This window comes from Anarhichas minor, unplaced genomic scaffold, assembly GCF_050575085.1.
Source record: "Anarhichas minor isolate MPS153535 unplaced genomic scaffold, ASM5057508v1 ptg000049l, whole genome shotgun sequence".
Lineage (NCBI taxonomy): Eukaryota > Metazoa > Chordata > Actinopteri > Perciformes > Anarhichadidae > Anarhichas > Anarhichas minor.
This window is the reverse complement of record NW_027466495.1, coordinates 2,313,234-2,327,564: the sequence shown is the minus strand read 5'-3', so window position 1 is coordinate 2,327,564 and position 14,331 is coordinate 2,313,234. Positions and strand designations below refer to the sequence as shown.

General features: G+C 43.8%; 1 protein-coding gene across 18 annotated transcripts in view; it reads right to left on the bottom strand.

Moving 5' to 3' along the window:
• Positions 1 to 14,331, bottom strand: part of LOC142971806 (receptor-type tyrosine-protein phosphatase delta) — a 343,430-nt gene that overhangs the window by 20,096 nt on the left and 309,003 nt on the right. For 7 of the 18 annotated variants that reach the window (XM_076112487.1, XM_076112472.1, XM_076112477.1 and 4 more), the window contains 12 exons: positions 13,811 to 14,116; positions 12,752 to 12,945; positions 12,327 to 12,353; positions 11,766 to 11,883; positions 10,748 to 11,335; positions 10,216 to 10,316; positions 9,826 to 10,082; positions 8,585 to 8,678; positions 6,555 to 6,764; positions 5,344 to 5,504; positions 2,389 to 2,501; positions 484 to 525 (listed from right to left, as the gene is read on the bottom strand). In XM_076112487.1, the coding sequence (XP_075968602.1) occupies positions 484 to 525; positions 2,389 to 2,501; positions 5,344 to 5,504; positions 6,555 to 6,764; positions 8,585 to 8,678; positions 9,826 to 10,082; positions 10,216 to 10,316; positions 10,748 to 11,335; positions 11,766 to 11,883; positions 12,327 to 12,353; positions 12,752 to 12,945; positions 13,811 to 14,116 (2,211 nt within the window). The remainder of the gene's footprint in view (positions 1 to 483; positions 526 to 2,388; positions 2,502 to 5,343; positions 5,505 to 6,554; positions 6,765 to 8,584; positions 8,679 to 9,825; positions 10,083 to 10,215; positions 10,317 to 10,747; positions 11,336 to 11,765; positions 11,884 to 12,326; positions 12,354 to 12,751; positions 12,946 to 13,810; positions 14,117 to 14,331) is intronic. The other 11 variants (XM_076112476.1, XM_076112478.1, XM_076112482.1 and 8 more) reach the window with 5 other exon arrangements.

Genomic DNA, 14,331 nt, shown 5'->3' with positions numbered 1-14,331 from the left:
TGGATCATTAGATAAGCAGCACATGTGTTTAACAGGGGGGAATGGAAGAGTGGTTCTGGTTAGGGTAGTTTGTTCACTCAAAGCAGTGGCCATGCTCATAAAGAGAATATGGACACAGAAGCCAATGAGAGGTCATCGAGCACACTTGCCCCACTGGGACTCTCCCTATTGAGAGAGGAAAAGGGTTATTCACACAGAAAGCTGCGGTGGATAGTTAGCATGACAGTGAGACACAAACACAAAGAAACAACCCAAAAAAAAAAAAACGAAAAACATTCAGATTGTTAGGGCAGATGTTGATGTTTTGCTTTGAGTGATGACATGTCATTTCAAACTCCGCCTCCTGTGATGACATTGCATTACCACCAGATGGATTAGATTGGGATGGGAATACAAGACTATGCAGAAAAAAAAGGAAAAGAAAAAGGAATTAAAGCTAAAAACAAAGAAATCATGTCAAGTGCATAATCGAGAACAACTAACTTGACAAATGGAGGTTACTGGGGTGACTGGACGCACCTGAACCTGCGGAGGAAACGGCGGCGTAATTAAATACATTGCAGATGTCATTGGCAATGTGATGACTACTAGGTAGAAATTGAAATGTGACAAGAAGTAGTTGAGTGATTATGTGTATTCTTAATGGGACATTTATTAGTAACAAATGCATCATCATGCTAGAAGCTTGGCTAATGCACAATGCGTATTTCATGGAAATAAATCAACCATGGGACATTATTTGACATTCATTTTAACCTGATTATGCTGACATTGTGCTATACTGCTTGCATAGTTTGCAGTTAAGTTAACTTGACTTTGACATTGTTGAATATGGGTGGTTGTCAAGGTGTGTCATCAGCATATTTAAGAGCTTGGGGAAACAATCAAAAGTGTCGTGTTTGAACTGTCTGATCTTCACAAAGACACCTTTTCTGTACATGCTTTCACAATCTAGCCTGTGGCCAAAGATATTCAACTTGAGTATTCAGGGGCCATTTTGACACTACAGTTGCATGACAGTCTCTCTCTCTCTCTCTCTCTCTCTCTCGATTGAGGTAATTTTTCATTTTGGTTGCTGGCACAAGTGGGCATTAGCTAATGGTAGCTGTTCCTCGTTTTCCCACCCACTCTCACGTCTCTCTGAAAGACGGCAAAGGGGGTTTCTATTGCAGCCCGCTACTCAAAATCCATTTCCATCACTGGGGGACAATGAAAGTGCCATTTCCAACATGCCATCACTCAAACATCGAGCATCCTTAAGAAGAAAATGTCCATTGAGGTGGAAGAAAGGCTTGAGAGAGTAGGGGAGAGAGGTGGTCTAGTGTAGAAGTGCTTCAGGACTTGAGAGGAAGTGGTCACGTGGTAGGGAAAAAAAATGTTTGGTTGCTTTTTGAGCAGCGAGTGAGACAAGATACCAGCCCTCAGAAAGGCTGTGGGGGGGGGGGGGGGGGGGGGGAGAGAATGATGGCTTGAGAGGTGAGTGAAATAGTTGGATGGTTGAGATCACTCTGAGCCAAAAGGAAAAATACCCCTCTGCCAGGATGAAACAGACAGTAATGGTCCTAACATCATTGAAGAGCTTATATAGATATGCAAAATCTTTTCATTTTTTTTCCAAAAATGAGCCTGCAGGGATAATTCATCCTCCTCTCATACCAGCTGACCTGAAAAATATGGCTTTGATAATACGTTATTGACAGTCTCTGAACACCTGTCCCCAAACCAGTCGTTGCCAGAGGAACTCCAACAGCAGTTCTCTCTCTCTCTCTCTCTCTCTCTCTCTCTCACTACATGGTCACTACAGGAGCGAGTGGACAGTCGTGTTTACAGCGTGCCGCAACTTTTTCCGTCGCTATCCGTTGGCTTGCGTACAAAATGGAACACAGATCCATGACACATTTTGCATTTCCCTCACCTTCCCCAACGCTGCCTCTTGTCTCCTAGCAGCAGGTTGCCATCCAAGCAGGACTGCGCTATTCTGACTAAGCATGACAAGTGTTGATGACCTGGATAACCCAGGTGCAGAGGAAAACGACAGCTGCCACGAAACTGTCAAGCTTGCATTTCTGCCTCTTCATTTTCCACCGAGAAGTGTCTCTAGGGGGGCAAACTGTCAGTTTTGACCCTTTGTGCCTTGTCTAAGCACCTGTCCACTGTCTACCAGCAAACTGCGCACTTGTGTCGTGCCAATCTCACTGCCAAGATGACGGGTGCTTTTTAAGGACGACACCTTATTCGGTTTCAATGTCGGCAATGGCTGCAAATGAAGAAACGCGTACGGATACGTACGGAGCAGTCCGTTGCTTTGGCATCCCTTTTCACAGTGCACATTCAGTTTTACATTTACAGTGAATGGGTCATCACTGCCGTCATTTGGAATATACGTACCAGGCGTTTGGAAGTTGAGGCGTCGAAGCTCCACCGGGTCAGTGGGATGGTGCAGCGGCATTTCCTTGCTGTTGGGGAGACTGCCTTTCCTAGCTTCAGATTCTGCTCTTTTTCTGCAGAACAAACAGATATTTTCTTTTTTCTTTTTTTGGTGCTCAAAACTCCTACTCTATAACCTCCAAGCTTGCCTTGTGGTCTAATAAATACTGCAGGCAAATGTGTAATTGAGGAGTTGACAGGCCTGTATTCCTACAGTACATGGGACTACGGGGGTGGACTAAGTAACATCATCACTTCAACTCAATACAATAGCCCTTAACCAGTAAATGCTACTTTTAGTGAAGCCTAATGTTCACTTTTTAATGCAAGTGTCAGATAGCGTGTCAATTCAACTCTATAGAATTTTTTAGCGGGTGGTGTTGAGATTGCAGTCCAGTTACCTTATTTCAGAAACAACAGAAAACGTGACATGCTTAACAGAGGTAGATTTACTACAGGGCTATTGTACTGGATGTTGAAGAGTGTTCTTGTTATTTGTTCCACTCTGTTTTATTTTAGCTTCATTTTTCACTAATTTGAATACAAAATTCACATTTGTAGAGAGACTCGTTCCCGTGTATATACAGTGCACTACATTGTCACCTCTGACACAAGAGGCCATTTTCACAAAATGCAATGGGGTTTGTTCATTCATAAGAATCGACACAACATTGGTCACTGACGTGGATAACATGTCGTAGTTACAGCATGTGTGCAATAGAAAGGTAATGTGGTGGAAGTGTATTAGCAGTAGGAACAGTAAAAACATGTGTGTGTGCTTGTATTTCTCAATAATTGCCTGCTGACAACTTTGATATAAATAACTGCTAACAGTACAAAAGATGTTTCACATATGGTCATGTTGATTAAGCACAGCAGGATTTCAGGAATGACATCAACTCCAGTGGGCGACCAATTGTCATGTGTTTATATTTACTATGTACAGTCTAGGGAGAAAAGGGGTTTAAAGGGAGTTAGTTTCTCTCTACTTCTCTCACGCTTACCTGTCTGGTTTGCTGCTCCATTGGTCAGCAAGGAAAGAAATATCGACACAACATTAGGTGGTAAGACCTTTGCCTTTATATAATGGAGAATTCCAGAAACGTTTCTTTCGATTAAGTGAATGACTTTATAAGAGACAAACGATACCAATCATATCCCAATGTTTCCTCTGCGTGCGAGATTAGTGATGCTTCACTTGAGAATTTCTGCTCAATTATGCAGCCTTGGGGCTCTTTGTCTCAAATACTACAGTTTCCCAGGTGCATCCAAGACTTGAACAGTGTATCTCTGCTATTTCAAGCAGTTTCAGCTGATTGCTTCTTGTTCAAGCATAAAAGTCATCTCTTGACTCCTAATTGCTGTCTGTCTTTTTCTGCACTGTGAGATTTATTAAGATCAAGAATTATGCATATTCAAGATTGACGCATGTACTGTTATCAATGTGAACATCATTTGTAATTCATTTGTATAACTTCAACCATATACCGCATTAAAATGCATGTTACCGTTATTTTAAATCGATTTGGTAGCAGACATGGCTTGACTTCAATTATTCTATGTGTAGCTGCACGAATGATTGTGATTTGCGTTTCTCTCCGGTGAAGCTGCATATTTTTATTCGCGTGTCCTCTCCCAGAGCTCAACACAACATGAGCGTTCTGTCACATAAAAATTGATCTCGACATGAGCAATGTCTCCTGGTTACGCACTGAAAGTTCCCCAACGTGGCGGTGACCGCGGCTTGGTGATCGATGTGTAAATCGGCAAATGGAAGCTCTGCCTGAAGCTCGTGCACACGCGTTCTTTGTTCGCTTTCAGTTCACCTTCGTATCATCCAAACCAAAACTTTATTTAAATGGAGTCCAAGGACAATAAGGTGTAAGAGAATAAAGCTGTACGCGTAAACCTCTTACATTACACTACCATTGATGTCTTTAGTATTGGTGCTGTTACCGATTACAGTGTGCTGACGCTTCACTTGCTAATCTTACCTTCACAAAATTACTTCTTGTGGACTACTGTAACAATTCTGCTGAGGACTGGACATTTGATTGAATGAACACTGCAGAAAATATGCCTTATGTAAAAGGTGAGAAGAGACGAGCGAGTGAAAGACGGACAAAAAAAAATCAGTGTGTGGACGCACGCATATAAGATATGCGCTTGTGTGTATCCGGGCAAAGCAGGAGGGCATCATAAGGTCAGAGTCGGGATCAAGAGCTCCTCTCCCTCGTGGAATGGGCAGTCGTAAAAAAGGGGGGGCGGGATGGGGGGGGCTGGGATGCTTGCCCAGGCTCCAGGGCCTCTCTAAAGCTGCAGACACATGCAGTGACATGCAGCAGATAGTCAAAGCTCTCCCCTCCTACGCTTGACTGATGAGCAGTGACAGCACGAGGTCTCGCTACCACTTGGGGGTTTCAGACAAAAAAAAGAAGCTGTTTTGATTCGGTGTGAAAGTGCACTACCGCAAGTCTTTTACGTGTGTGTGTGTGCCTGATTAACATTCAGTCAACACATGTGTCTGTGTGAAGAATTGTGGGCATCTGCATTCAATGGCTTCACAGTTTGGGGAAGCTGTATGTTTGGATTTACTCATCTGAGAGATTGTGTGGGGGGGTGTGTGTGTGCTGCTGAGAGTGAGGGTCATGGATAGTCTGAAGATCAATGTGCCTTGAGTTCAAATCTTCCATTTAATGCCCTGATTGAAGATTTGTATGGGGTATTGTATTGATGACATGAATATTAAATATTGAATGGCAATATGTAAATTGGAAGTGCACAACAATGTGTACTGTACGTAGCATTTACGTCACATCTGAGGTGGATTCCTGCGCATTTGTTTCACTTAGTGGGAACAGTTGTTATAATTTCTGTTTGTAGTTCTATATGCAGATAATAATTTAATATCCTCACCTTTTGTAGAGGAGGATGGCAATGACGATGCATATGATGAAGACGACGGCTAGCACAGGGCCCACCACCCAGATAAGGCCTTCCTCCTCATCGATGATCGGCTGGGGGTCGATATCGGGCGACACAACCGGGTCCGAGTAGGGGCTTGTGGCATACATGATCTGAGCCAGGGAAAGGCAAATCACTGATCAATCAATCATAGAACCTGTGTTGTATTAGTTTAGACCAACCGTCATATGCTGCGTCTACGTACCGGACCTCATCCTTCTACCTACGCCTCAATTGTATCGATAATCTAGTGATTTTGAAAGATGTTTTCTCGCCTATGTTGCATCAAAATCCAGAACTGCTGAGAAATATAGTGGATCCAGAGCTCAAGATATTCAAAGCACTACCGCAAGACTTCAATTAATTTCCCCTCACTACCGAGCATATCTAACAAGACTCTGACAAAGACAGCATGACCAACAATACAAATTAAAAGCCAATTCAAAGTTTTGCTGTGTAATTTCTGCTAAGCTGCAGCTTGACCAATCAAAATTATCTTCAATATCTCTCCTTTACAGGAGACTTGATTGAACTATTTCACATTCTACGAGGAGATTAAAGGAAAGGTCTAGTGGGAAGAAAATATATGCCTCAGTGAGCAAATTAGAGATTTCCCTCCATTTGCCATTATCTCTTTGCTCTACCTGAACCCAGGGTTAGCGGAGAGAGTGCGAGGAAAGCACTATAGACCCTGCAGCTCATCATATCCTTCATCATGCCTGCAGCTGCCTAATCATGCGGCTTTCGGGTCTTCAGTCCAGAAAGACACATGCACAAATACACACTAGCTGCAGCAGCGGAGATAAGGTGGACCGCACGTAGGACGCAATTAAAGAGGAGCTCTGTTATCGAGGTATTCTTGCGATCGGCTAAGGTCTTCAGGGGTTTCTCTCCCCAAAGCAGCGAGGGTCAGCTTCTTAGGCCAGCTGCAGCTTCAAGTGTTTAAGTCAAAAGCATCACAAAGGCTCAGAGTAACACGTCAAACCCGAGGCAAACTCCGACCCTCTGCCAAGATGCACAGTTCCTAGCACGAAGACCACGAGATCACGAGCACGGGATGTCCCGAAGGCGAACAAGCTCATGTCTGAAGCTGAACTCGAGTAAAGAATGAGGCACACATGGATAGAAATGGAAATAAAACATGTTTGAGAAAGCAGTCTTACATTTTCCGACATTTCCAGAACCGCAAGCACAAAGAAGATGTAGTCCTGGCCATTCTGGAGTTGCTTGTTTTCAAAGCCCCTGTAGGTCTTGCCATCTCCCAGGTTGAAATTGTTGGGCAGGACTTTGAAGTAGGCAGCGATATAGGCTTTGGGTTCTGCCTGCCTCTGGAAGCGAAGGCCTCTGCTAGTTTGGTTTATCTCCTTCAGCAGCTACAGTGAGGAGTAGAAAGAGGCAGACGGTTGATAACACAAAGGGACACATTGCACCGCACACGGAAACACATTTGCACGAACCAAATCCGTCTATCGAGATTTCTCTCTGATTGCCGAGCTGACGATGCTGATTGCAACAGGCAGAACGTTACAGAAAAGATCAGTGACTTAATTCATCTGTAATTTTTGACTACAAAAGATTGTGAGATTAAAAGATCTGTGAAATCCCAGCATATAAAACAGATGACGATTATCCAACAGCTTCAAACAGGAAAATAAAAAAGAGACTGAATACATTTTTGCTGGATTTGAGTAACATTATTATTAATATTCCAATTCATATTTTGATAAATATGAATGAAAGATATGCAAAGTGAGGATACATAATGTAGTCAAAAACACCACCTCTGCTCCTTCAGCCAACAATAATAACAATACTAATGAAAGAACCACATCAAGTGTGCCCTTCATACAAGTCTGTTCTATCTGGCTTTAAGCTCCCAGTACAAAGCACGGATCATAATTATGCTAATCAAGCCCCCGATAGTTGTTTGGGTGTCTGATTTCATATCTCTGACTTGTGTGCACGCACGGGTGTGTGTGTGTGTGTGTGTGTGTGTGTGTGTGTGTGTGTGTGTGTGTGTGTGTGTGTGTGTGTGTGTGTGTGTGTGTGTGTGTGTGTGTGTGTGTGTGTGTGTGTGTGTGTGTGTGTGTGTGTGTGTGTGTGTGTGTGTGTGTGTGTGTGTGTGTGTGTGTGTGTGTGTGTGTGTGCGCGCGCTCTGTGCGGCTGTCATTCACATCAGAGTGTGTGCGTTATCGTGTGTGCTCTGTTTTGGCTGCGGGGCTGTTGGTGCTGCCCGATAATGTCTTCAATCATCTCTCCTGTCAACGGGGCTAAATCTAGCTGCCCTTGGGAAAATTTGTGAAAAGGTGAGTGCCAATATTGACAAACAAATAAATTCTGACAGAGGGGCGACTTTTGGGCAATCGGTCAAGGCTACAGACATGGGCCTGTAGGCATGAGCAGTAAAGCCAAAGCCAGATGAGACATGGTGTGTTTTTTCTTCTTCTTATAGCCCCCTAGACACGTGATATATTTGTGATGCTTCTACTAAAGAAATAAATATTTCAAAAACTCAGTTTCAAAATAATTTGCCAGAGGATTTGATTTACAAATAAGAATCCTTGCAAGAATTTAAATTTTTATGTAACCCGAGGGGTAAAAACTTTATAGAAGTTTCCATTTCTACGCATTTCTAGGACAGAGACTGCAGTATATGCTGCACCAAACGTCTAGAGCCATCAGCTTGCAATGTTTGACACCACATATGAAGGACAACGTAAACGTAATCGCAGCTTACAATGCGTCGTGATAAAAGCTTTCATTTGCTTTCACAGTAAATCATACCTGCAATGCACAGAGTGTTACATACGCAGTAGCCTAGCTTTGTATGGGATGAGGAGGGACATGGAGGCCTGATGCAGCTCTTCAGGTAATTACCACAGACACAAAGAGGAGGGGGGAGGAGGGGATGGGGGGGTTGAGCAGTGCACTTGATGGCTACTTCATGTTCTCATTTCCATATGAACAGTGCTCTCTGCAGCTATTTGCGTCAATCAGCGAGACTCATCTCCTGTTCCTCCTGCCCTCTTATAGGCCTCAACTTATTTTCTCCAGTTTTGAGAAAAGAAAGGTGTGATGAATGCAGTTATATAGGCCTTATGAAGAAGCTGTGGACAATAACTGGATAACAGATGTGATTTTTTAACTATTTACTTTCTGTCATTATAATCTCAAGATCAACCTTAAAACGTACCTCCTCCAAATTCATCTCATCGGGATTGTCCCAGGGTTTGAAAAACTTGCCGGTGCGTTGCTTCTTCAGAGGCACTACCACGATGTAATATCCCCTGGAAAATAAAAATGTAGGTCAAAGATCACTGCCACTTATTAAAAGACACAAGTTGTATTTGTATGCGATTGGTCACCGTTTCCTGGACAAGAAAAACAAACCCTATTACAGCAACAACAAATACAGCATTGCCCACCATGTCGACCTGTATTAGGTTCGTCTGCTTACCAGAAGCTGATGAAAAAAGATGCATACGTATGCCGTTACAAATGAAAGCAAGTCTCTATCTCTTAATTGGGGCCATTTTCCTCTGTTTTCTATTTAATTTGAGCATGTTCAGAGAAGTCGGGCAGTACAGTTGCACCTCTCTGAGGCCCCCCGTGTGCTGATTAGGAGACCTCTGCGCATGAAGAAAAGATACAGAATTAGAGGGATTTTGGTCCCTTCATCAGGGTGGCAGGAGAGATAATGGCCTCTGCCAGAGTTTTCTGGGCTTCCTGGTTGGGCACTGCACTAGCTAGCGTTAGCCAGGAAGGCAGTGTGGCAGGCTAATGGGAAACTAATTAGCTTAAGCTCTGGCATGGGAGACGGTGGGCCAAGTGCATCCAGCAAGATCAAAAAGCCAAGATGGGTTTGAAGCATCAGTCTACAATCGGATGTGCTGCTTGGCCTTCTGACAACCCTGGGCTTTGTTGAAAGGCTGTAAGAGACTTCATAGGGCTTAAAGGAGCGCGCTTACATGAGTCGAGCTCTTTCAGTGTGTAATCACTGAGCTGAAGTGGATATCACACTGAAACGTAGGGAAGCATAGAAATAACTTTGTTTTGGAAGAATTACCCCTGACAAGGTCAGCTATCAAGTCATCTGCTTTATTTCCATTCATAATGTATCGGTACCAAATAATAAACGGTAATATTGACTTTAGCAATGGACAGAAAAAGTTCCACGGCACCATAGTGGTGAAGTCACATATCCAACAAAAGAGCCATTTCGTGCACATTGACAAGTAGGGAAGTAACCAAATCTAAATATAATCAATTCAGAGACAGCACTCCAGGTCAATGCATCGGGGCAGGGGTCAATACACAAAAAAAAGAAATGCGAGTCAACGTGGGGGCTTCTCAACATACGATTCAAATCATCCACCTTCAGGGGGGCAGCCCAAAGTTTGAGTAATTACATGTCACTTTGTCAGCTCTACTCACCTTACTCTCTCAGCTGTTTGCACCGATGGTAGCTCCACAGTCACTATACCGTCTGAGTTGGTCTTGCCAACCAGGTCGGGTTTGCTGCGGAGAATGTCTGGGGCCGTCATGGTAGACACGCGATGCTGCAGACCGCCGGCACTGTTGCCACGATTGGTCAGGAGGAAGGAGTACTGCGTCTCAGGTTGAAGACCCACGATTAGCTTCTGTGTTAGCTTCCCATCCACCTCCACACTCTGTCCATTGTCGTAAAGGATCTGTATGCGAATGAGTTGTTTCATGTGAAGACTTTGTTTAGGATGTCAACTGAATCATTCGTTGTGTCAAAGCATTGTGTAGGGTACGTATATATACACATGATAATTGTATATTTATCTCGGCAGTGCTCACAGTGAAAGGCTGAGCTGGGTTGTAGGTATCTGGGATTTCCCAGGTCAGCAACACGGATGTCTTCATGGCAGCTCTGACATGAAAGTTTTTTGCAAACACTGCTAAAAGAAAGGGGGAGCAGGTGATTTAGACACAGAACATCCTTTTTTTTTTCTATATATCTACACTAATGGTCCGTCACCAGTGCTTACCTGAGAATCTCTTCTTCAAAAGCAGGCAGTACTACACTGAACTCAACACTGTCCTCTTACCTTCTCACCAACACCAACCCTTACATTAATGACTGAGCTTTGCTTGACCGACGAGACACAAACAAACAAACATACTTACTCCATGTGACTTTCTTAAATCGTTCTAAGATTAGGAAGACTAATGGTTGGACAATATGTTAATACCAAAGTCCTGTGGGTGATTCCATGCTTTCTCAACGTGATGCTTTCAGAGGAAGCTGCTGTGGTTGGAAAGGGCTGCGCAGGGAAAGGTTGATTTTAAAAAGGGAAAGAGCAAAAAAAGGTTCAGGGACTGGTCCTACCTTGATCCAAAGGCTGTGTCCTGAATTGGACACTTGGGCTATAGGAACCAGAGCCCTTGCTGGTGAAGGCACACATTTTAATATCATAAGTGGTATCTGCCTTAAGGCCATCCAGGGTGACTGTGGATTCCGGGGCGGTGATGAAGAGTTCTGAGGGACTGCGTGGGCTGTTGATGTCCTTGTACTGCAGAGCATATTTAACTATTTGGCCGTTTCGCTCCGCCAGCAAAAGAGGTTGCCAGCTGACCTGAATGGTGGAGGTGGTGGCACCCTCTGCTGTAATGCTCTGAGGGTAGCCGCTTGGCACGTCCTCATTCGTGGTGACTTCTTTGACCGTCTCTTCACCAAAGCCCACCTTGTTGCGCGCGGAAAGACGGAAAGTGTACGATGCTCCCTTATGGATTTCTTTGGTAGTGTAGTGGTTCTCTCGCTCGGGGAACTCGATGACGGTCAGCGGATCCACGTCTTTGCGGCCAAAGCGGAGGCGGTAGCCTTGCAGGGGGCCGTGGGTTAATGCGGGGGGATGCCACTGGAGGAGAGCGGTGCCCATGTTGGTTGTACTGACCATTAGCCGAGGTTTATCAGGAACTAAGACGGTACCAGTGGAGAAAAGGACACATAGTTATGAATATGGAGAATGATGTTTCCATCTTATCATATTTGTAGTAGACAGGCATTCATTATCTGTGTGTTGTAAGTCATTTTACTGTGGTACAACACTGTCAAAAGAGCTGAACTTTTCTTCTCTTTCTTTCACTCCCTCTACATTTTTCATTATGTTGAAAAATGCCTTCAGCAGTGCCATGTCACACCAGTGGGTAAGAGTTATTGCACTAAATGAGACGGTAATTAGCTGCATTCACACTTTACACACTCGATGACAAGAATATCTGCCCGGCACTTTTTCCCCCCCTTATCGGCTGCAGTTTCACATCTTTTCAGAGTAGAAATGCAGTCTCAGATGAAAAGGTATAGCACTGAACCACAGGAGATTCGTCAGTGGTTGCGGTTACAGTACCTGCGCCAGTGGTGGTGATCAGTTTGGGCTTGCTGCGTGCACCGTCGCCCTTGGTTGTATAGGCTCCCACAGTAACTGAATATGTGGTCTCAGCCTGCAGTTCTGTGATGATCATTTCCTGTAAAGATGGAGGACTTAAGTTGCAGGACACTCACTTGCACGCATACAAGCAAGGAGCGAGATAAATGCATACGTAAGCATAATCATCAGGAAAAACACAACAGACACATTCTCACAGCTATACTTTAAATTGAGGCATGCTTCAGTGGATAGGATTGGTCGTGATAAGCTGCTCGGCAAAGAGTGTTTCTTTCGTACGTTGCAAAATAGCTCCGGCAGTAAACACCAATGGACTTCAAACCTTTAAGATCAGTACTAGTGTTAGCCAAGGATTCCATCTGCTGTTTTCTAAATAACTTACGAAGCTGAAATAGCGCTCAAGCTAATGCTTAAAATGCTTGAGGTCTTGAACTCCTAAGGCACAAAAGACACATGCCATTCATGCAGAGGATGACAGCAGGGGAGAACAAGATTCGAATTTTGTCAAGTTTAACTACTCACATGTTCGGTAGAATCATCGTATTCCCACTGATTATGATATACGAATATGGAGAGAAAAGAGACAAGAAGTAAGGCCAGGTACAGACACTGATCACTGGTGAGAAAGTATACACACACAGTTTGTCTGCAACCACCAAATAAATCTGTATGTTGATAAAAATAATTATTGTAAAAGTAACAATGATCATATATAGACTTGTCAATAAATGTGCACAACTTCTGCCTCCGGTAGAATTGTAATTAGTGACACAGCAGTTAAATGCTAACTATTTTCGATTCAGTTTAATAATTGATATGCCATGGTGAAAGTGAGTTTTTTTCCACTCCAATTAACATACGTTTCTGTAGCGCATGTAAAGGTGAGAGAGAGAAAGCGATACTTTGTGTCTGAGAGATGTGTTGGCTGGTTGAAAAGGGTGTCGTACCTGGGCATCATCAATCAGGATGTCCTTGTTGACTGGCTGTCCTGTGGGCTCCCCATTAACCATCCTGACATAGTGCACCTGGTACCCTCGGATCTGACCGTGCTGCTTGGTGGGCATCGGTGAACGCCAGATCACTTTAATTGATGAGGAGTTGACAGCCTCCACCTCAACTTTGCGAGGTGGCCCGCTAGGAACTGGAGGAACACCATGGGATAGAAAAAATAGGTCAAAATTATGGAGAACCCCTTTGCCCTCTTGCTATTTCCTGCCCAAAAGCCGTAGCGCAAAATGCTGCAGTGACAAAAAAAATCACAAAAGTGCAGCAAACTGCAACAAGCACTGCATGACATCAATATTTCAACAATGGTAAGGGGGGAAAAACCAACAGCAAAAACAGGTCTGACAACTGACCTAATCTGGAAACATTAAAAATGGGTAGAGTGGATTTCTAAAACATAGAATAAAAATGTGTTTTGCCAAAATAGAAAAGTGGAGCCAAAGGGGGGCTTCAAGTGCTTCAAATACTTGAAGCACTACAATAATTTTGGCTATGGTGGGAGGAAAAAAATGAATAAAAAAAATGATTCTATCACATGAGGGGAGAAAAAATATAAAAAAATGGCCTTCAAAAATGTCTTCCACCTATTGTCCTTCCCACTGTCCAGAACTGGTCCTTTTGCCAAGTTCCAAAAAAATGCTGCCGCTCAAAAACACTGCAGAGAATATTTCAAAAATGACAGTTGGGACTGGAAGTTGGAGGCCTGCAGTTGAAAATGCCATACCATGTGTTGAAATTGAGCAGCGTAGGAAAAAAAAAAAATAAAAAATGTAAAAATAAAAAAGGTGCTTTTGCAAAGTGAGTCACAGTTTGTGTGGGTGAAAAAGTGCAAGTCCAAAACGGGGCTAAAAGTATCAAGTGGTGACAGTCTAGAAGCAGGCAGAGGGGGGAGGAAAGAAGGGGGAATCGTAGATTTAGGCGAGGTTGTTAGTATTTGACGGGGTAGGTTAAGAGGGGTGGACTCGATTTTCAGCTGGAGCTTTGTTTGAGCGAACACATACCATCCTCCTCCGTGCGGATGAGCTGCGGCAGGCTTTCCGGTCCTGCCCCGACATCTGTGTGAGCGGTAACCGTCACGCGGTAATCTGTCCATTTTTCCAGGTTTTCCAAAAGGTACTGAGAGCTCTCCGGAGGGATGCTGGAGATTTGACGAGCAGTGGCGTCCTCGCCTTCAGTTGCAGCATAGTGGATGGTGTATTGCGTTATGATCCCATTTTGTAATTCCATTGGGGGTGGCCGCCAACTTACCAGGATGTTGGTGGAGCTGGGGCTGTAGCACTGGACTTCCTGAGGTGGGCCTGAGGGTTCTGGTTGATGTGTTGGATTGGGTGCAGGTGAAGGTTTTTTTTTTTGTTTGGTCAGGCCGTTCATTGAGTTGGATTTTTTGGTTTTAAAGGAGTTTCAGTTTGGTTTGATCGGGGTGATGATGGAAGAATTGACCAAACAAAGGAAAAAAAAAGAAGAGGAAAATAAAATGACACAAAATGAGGAAAATGCACAAAGACTTATGTGGGTAAAAATA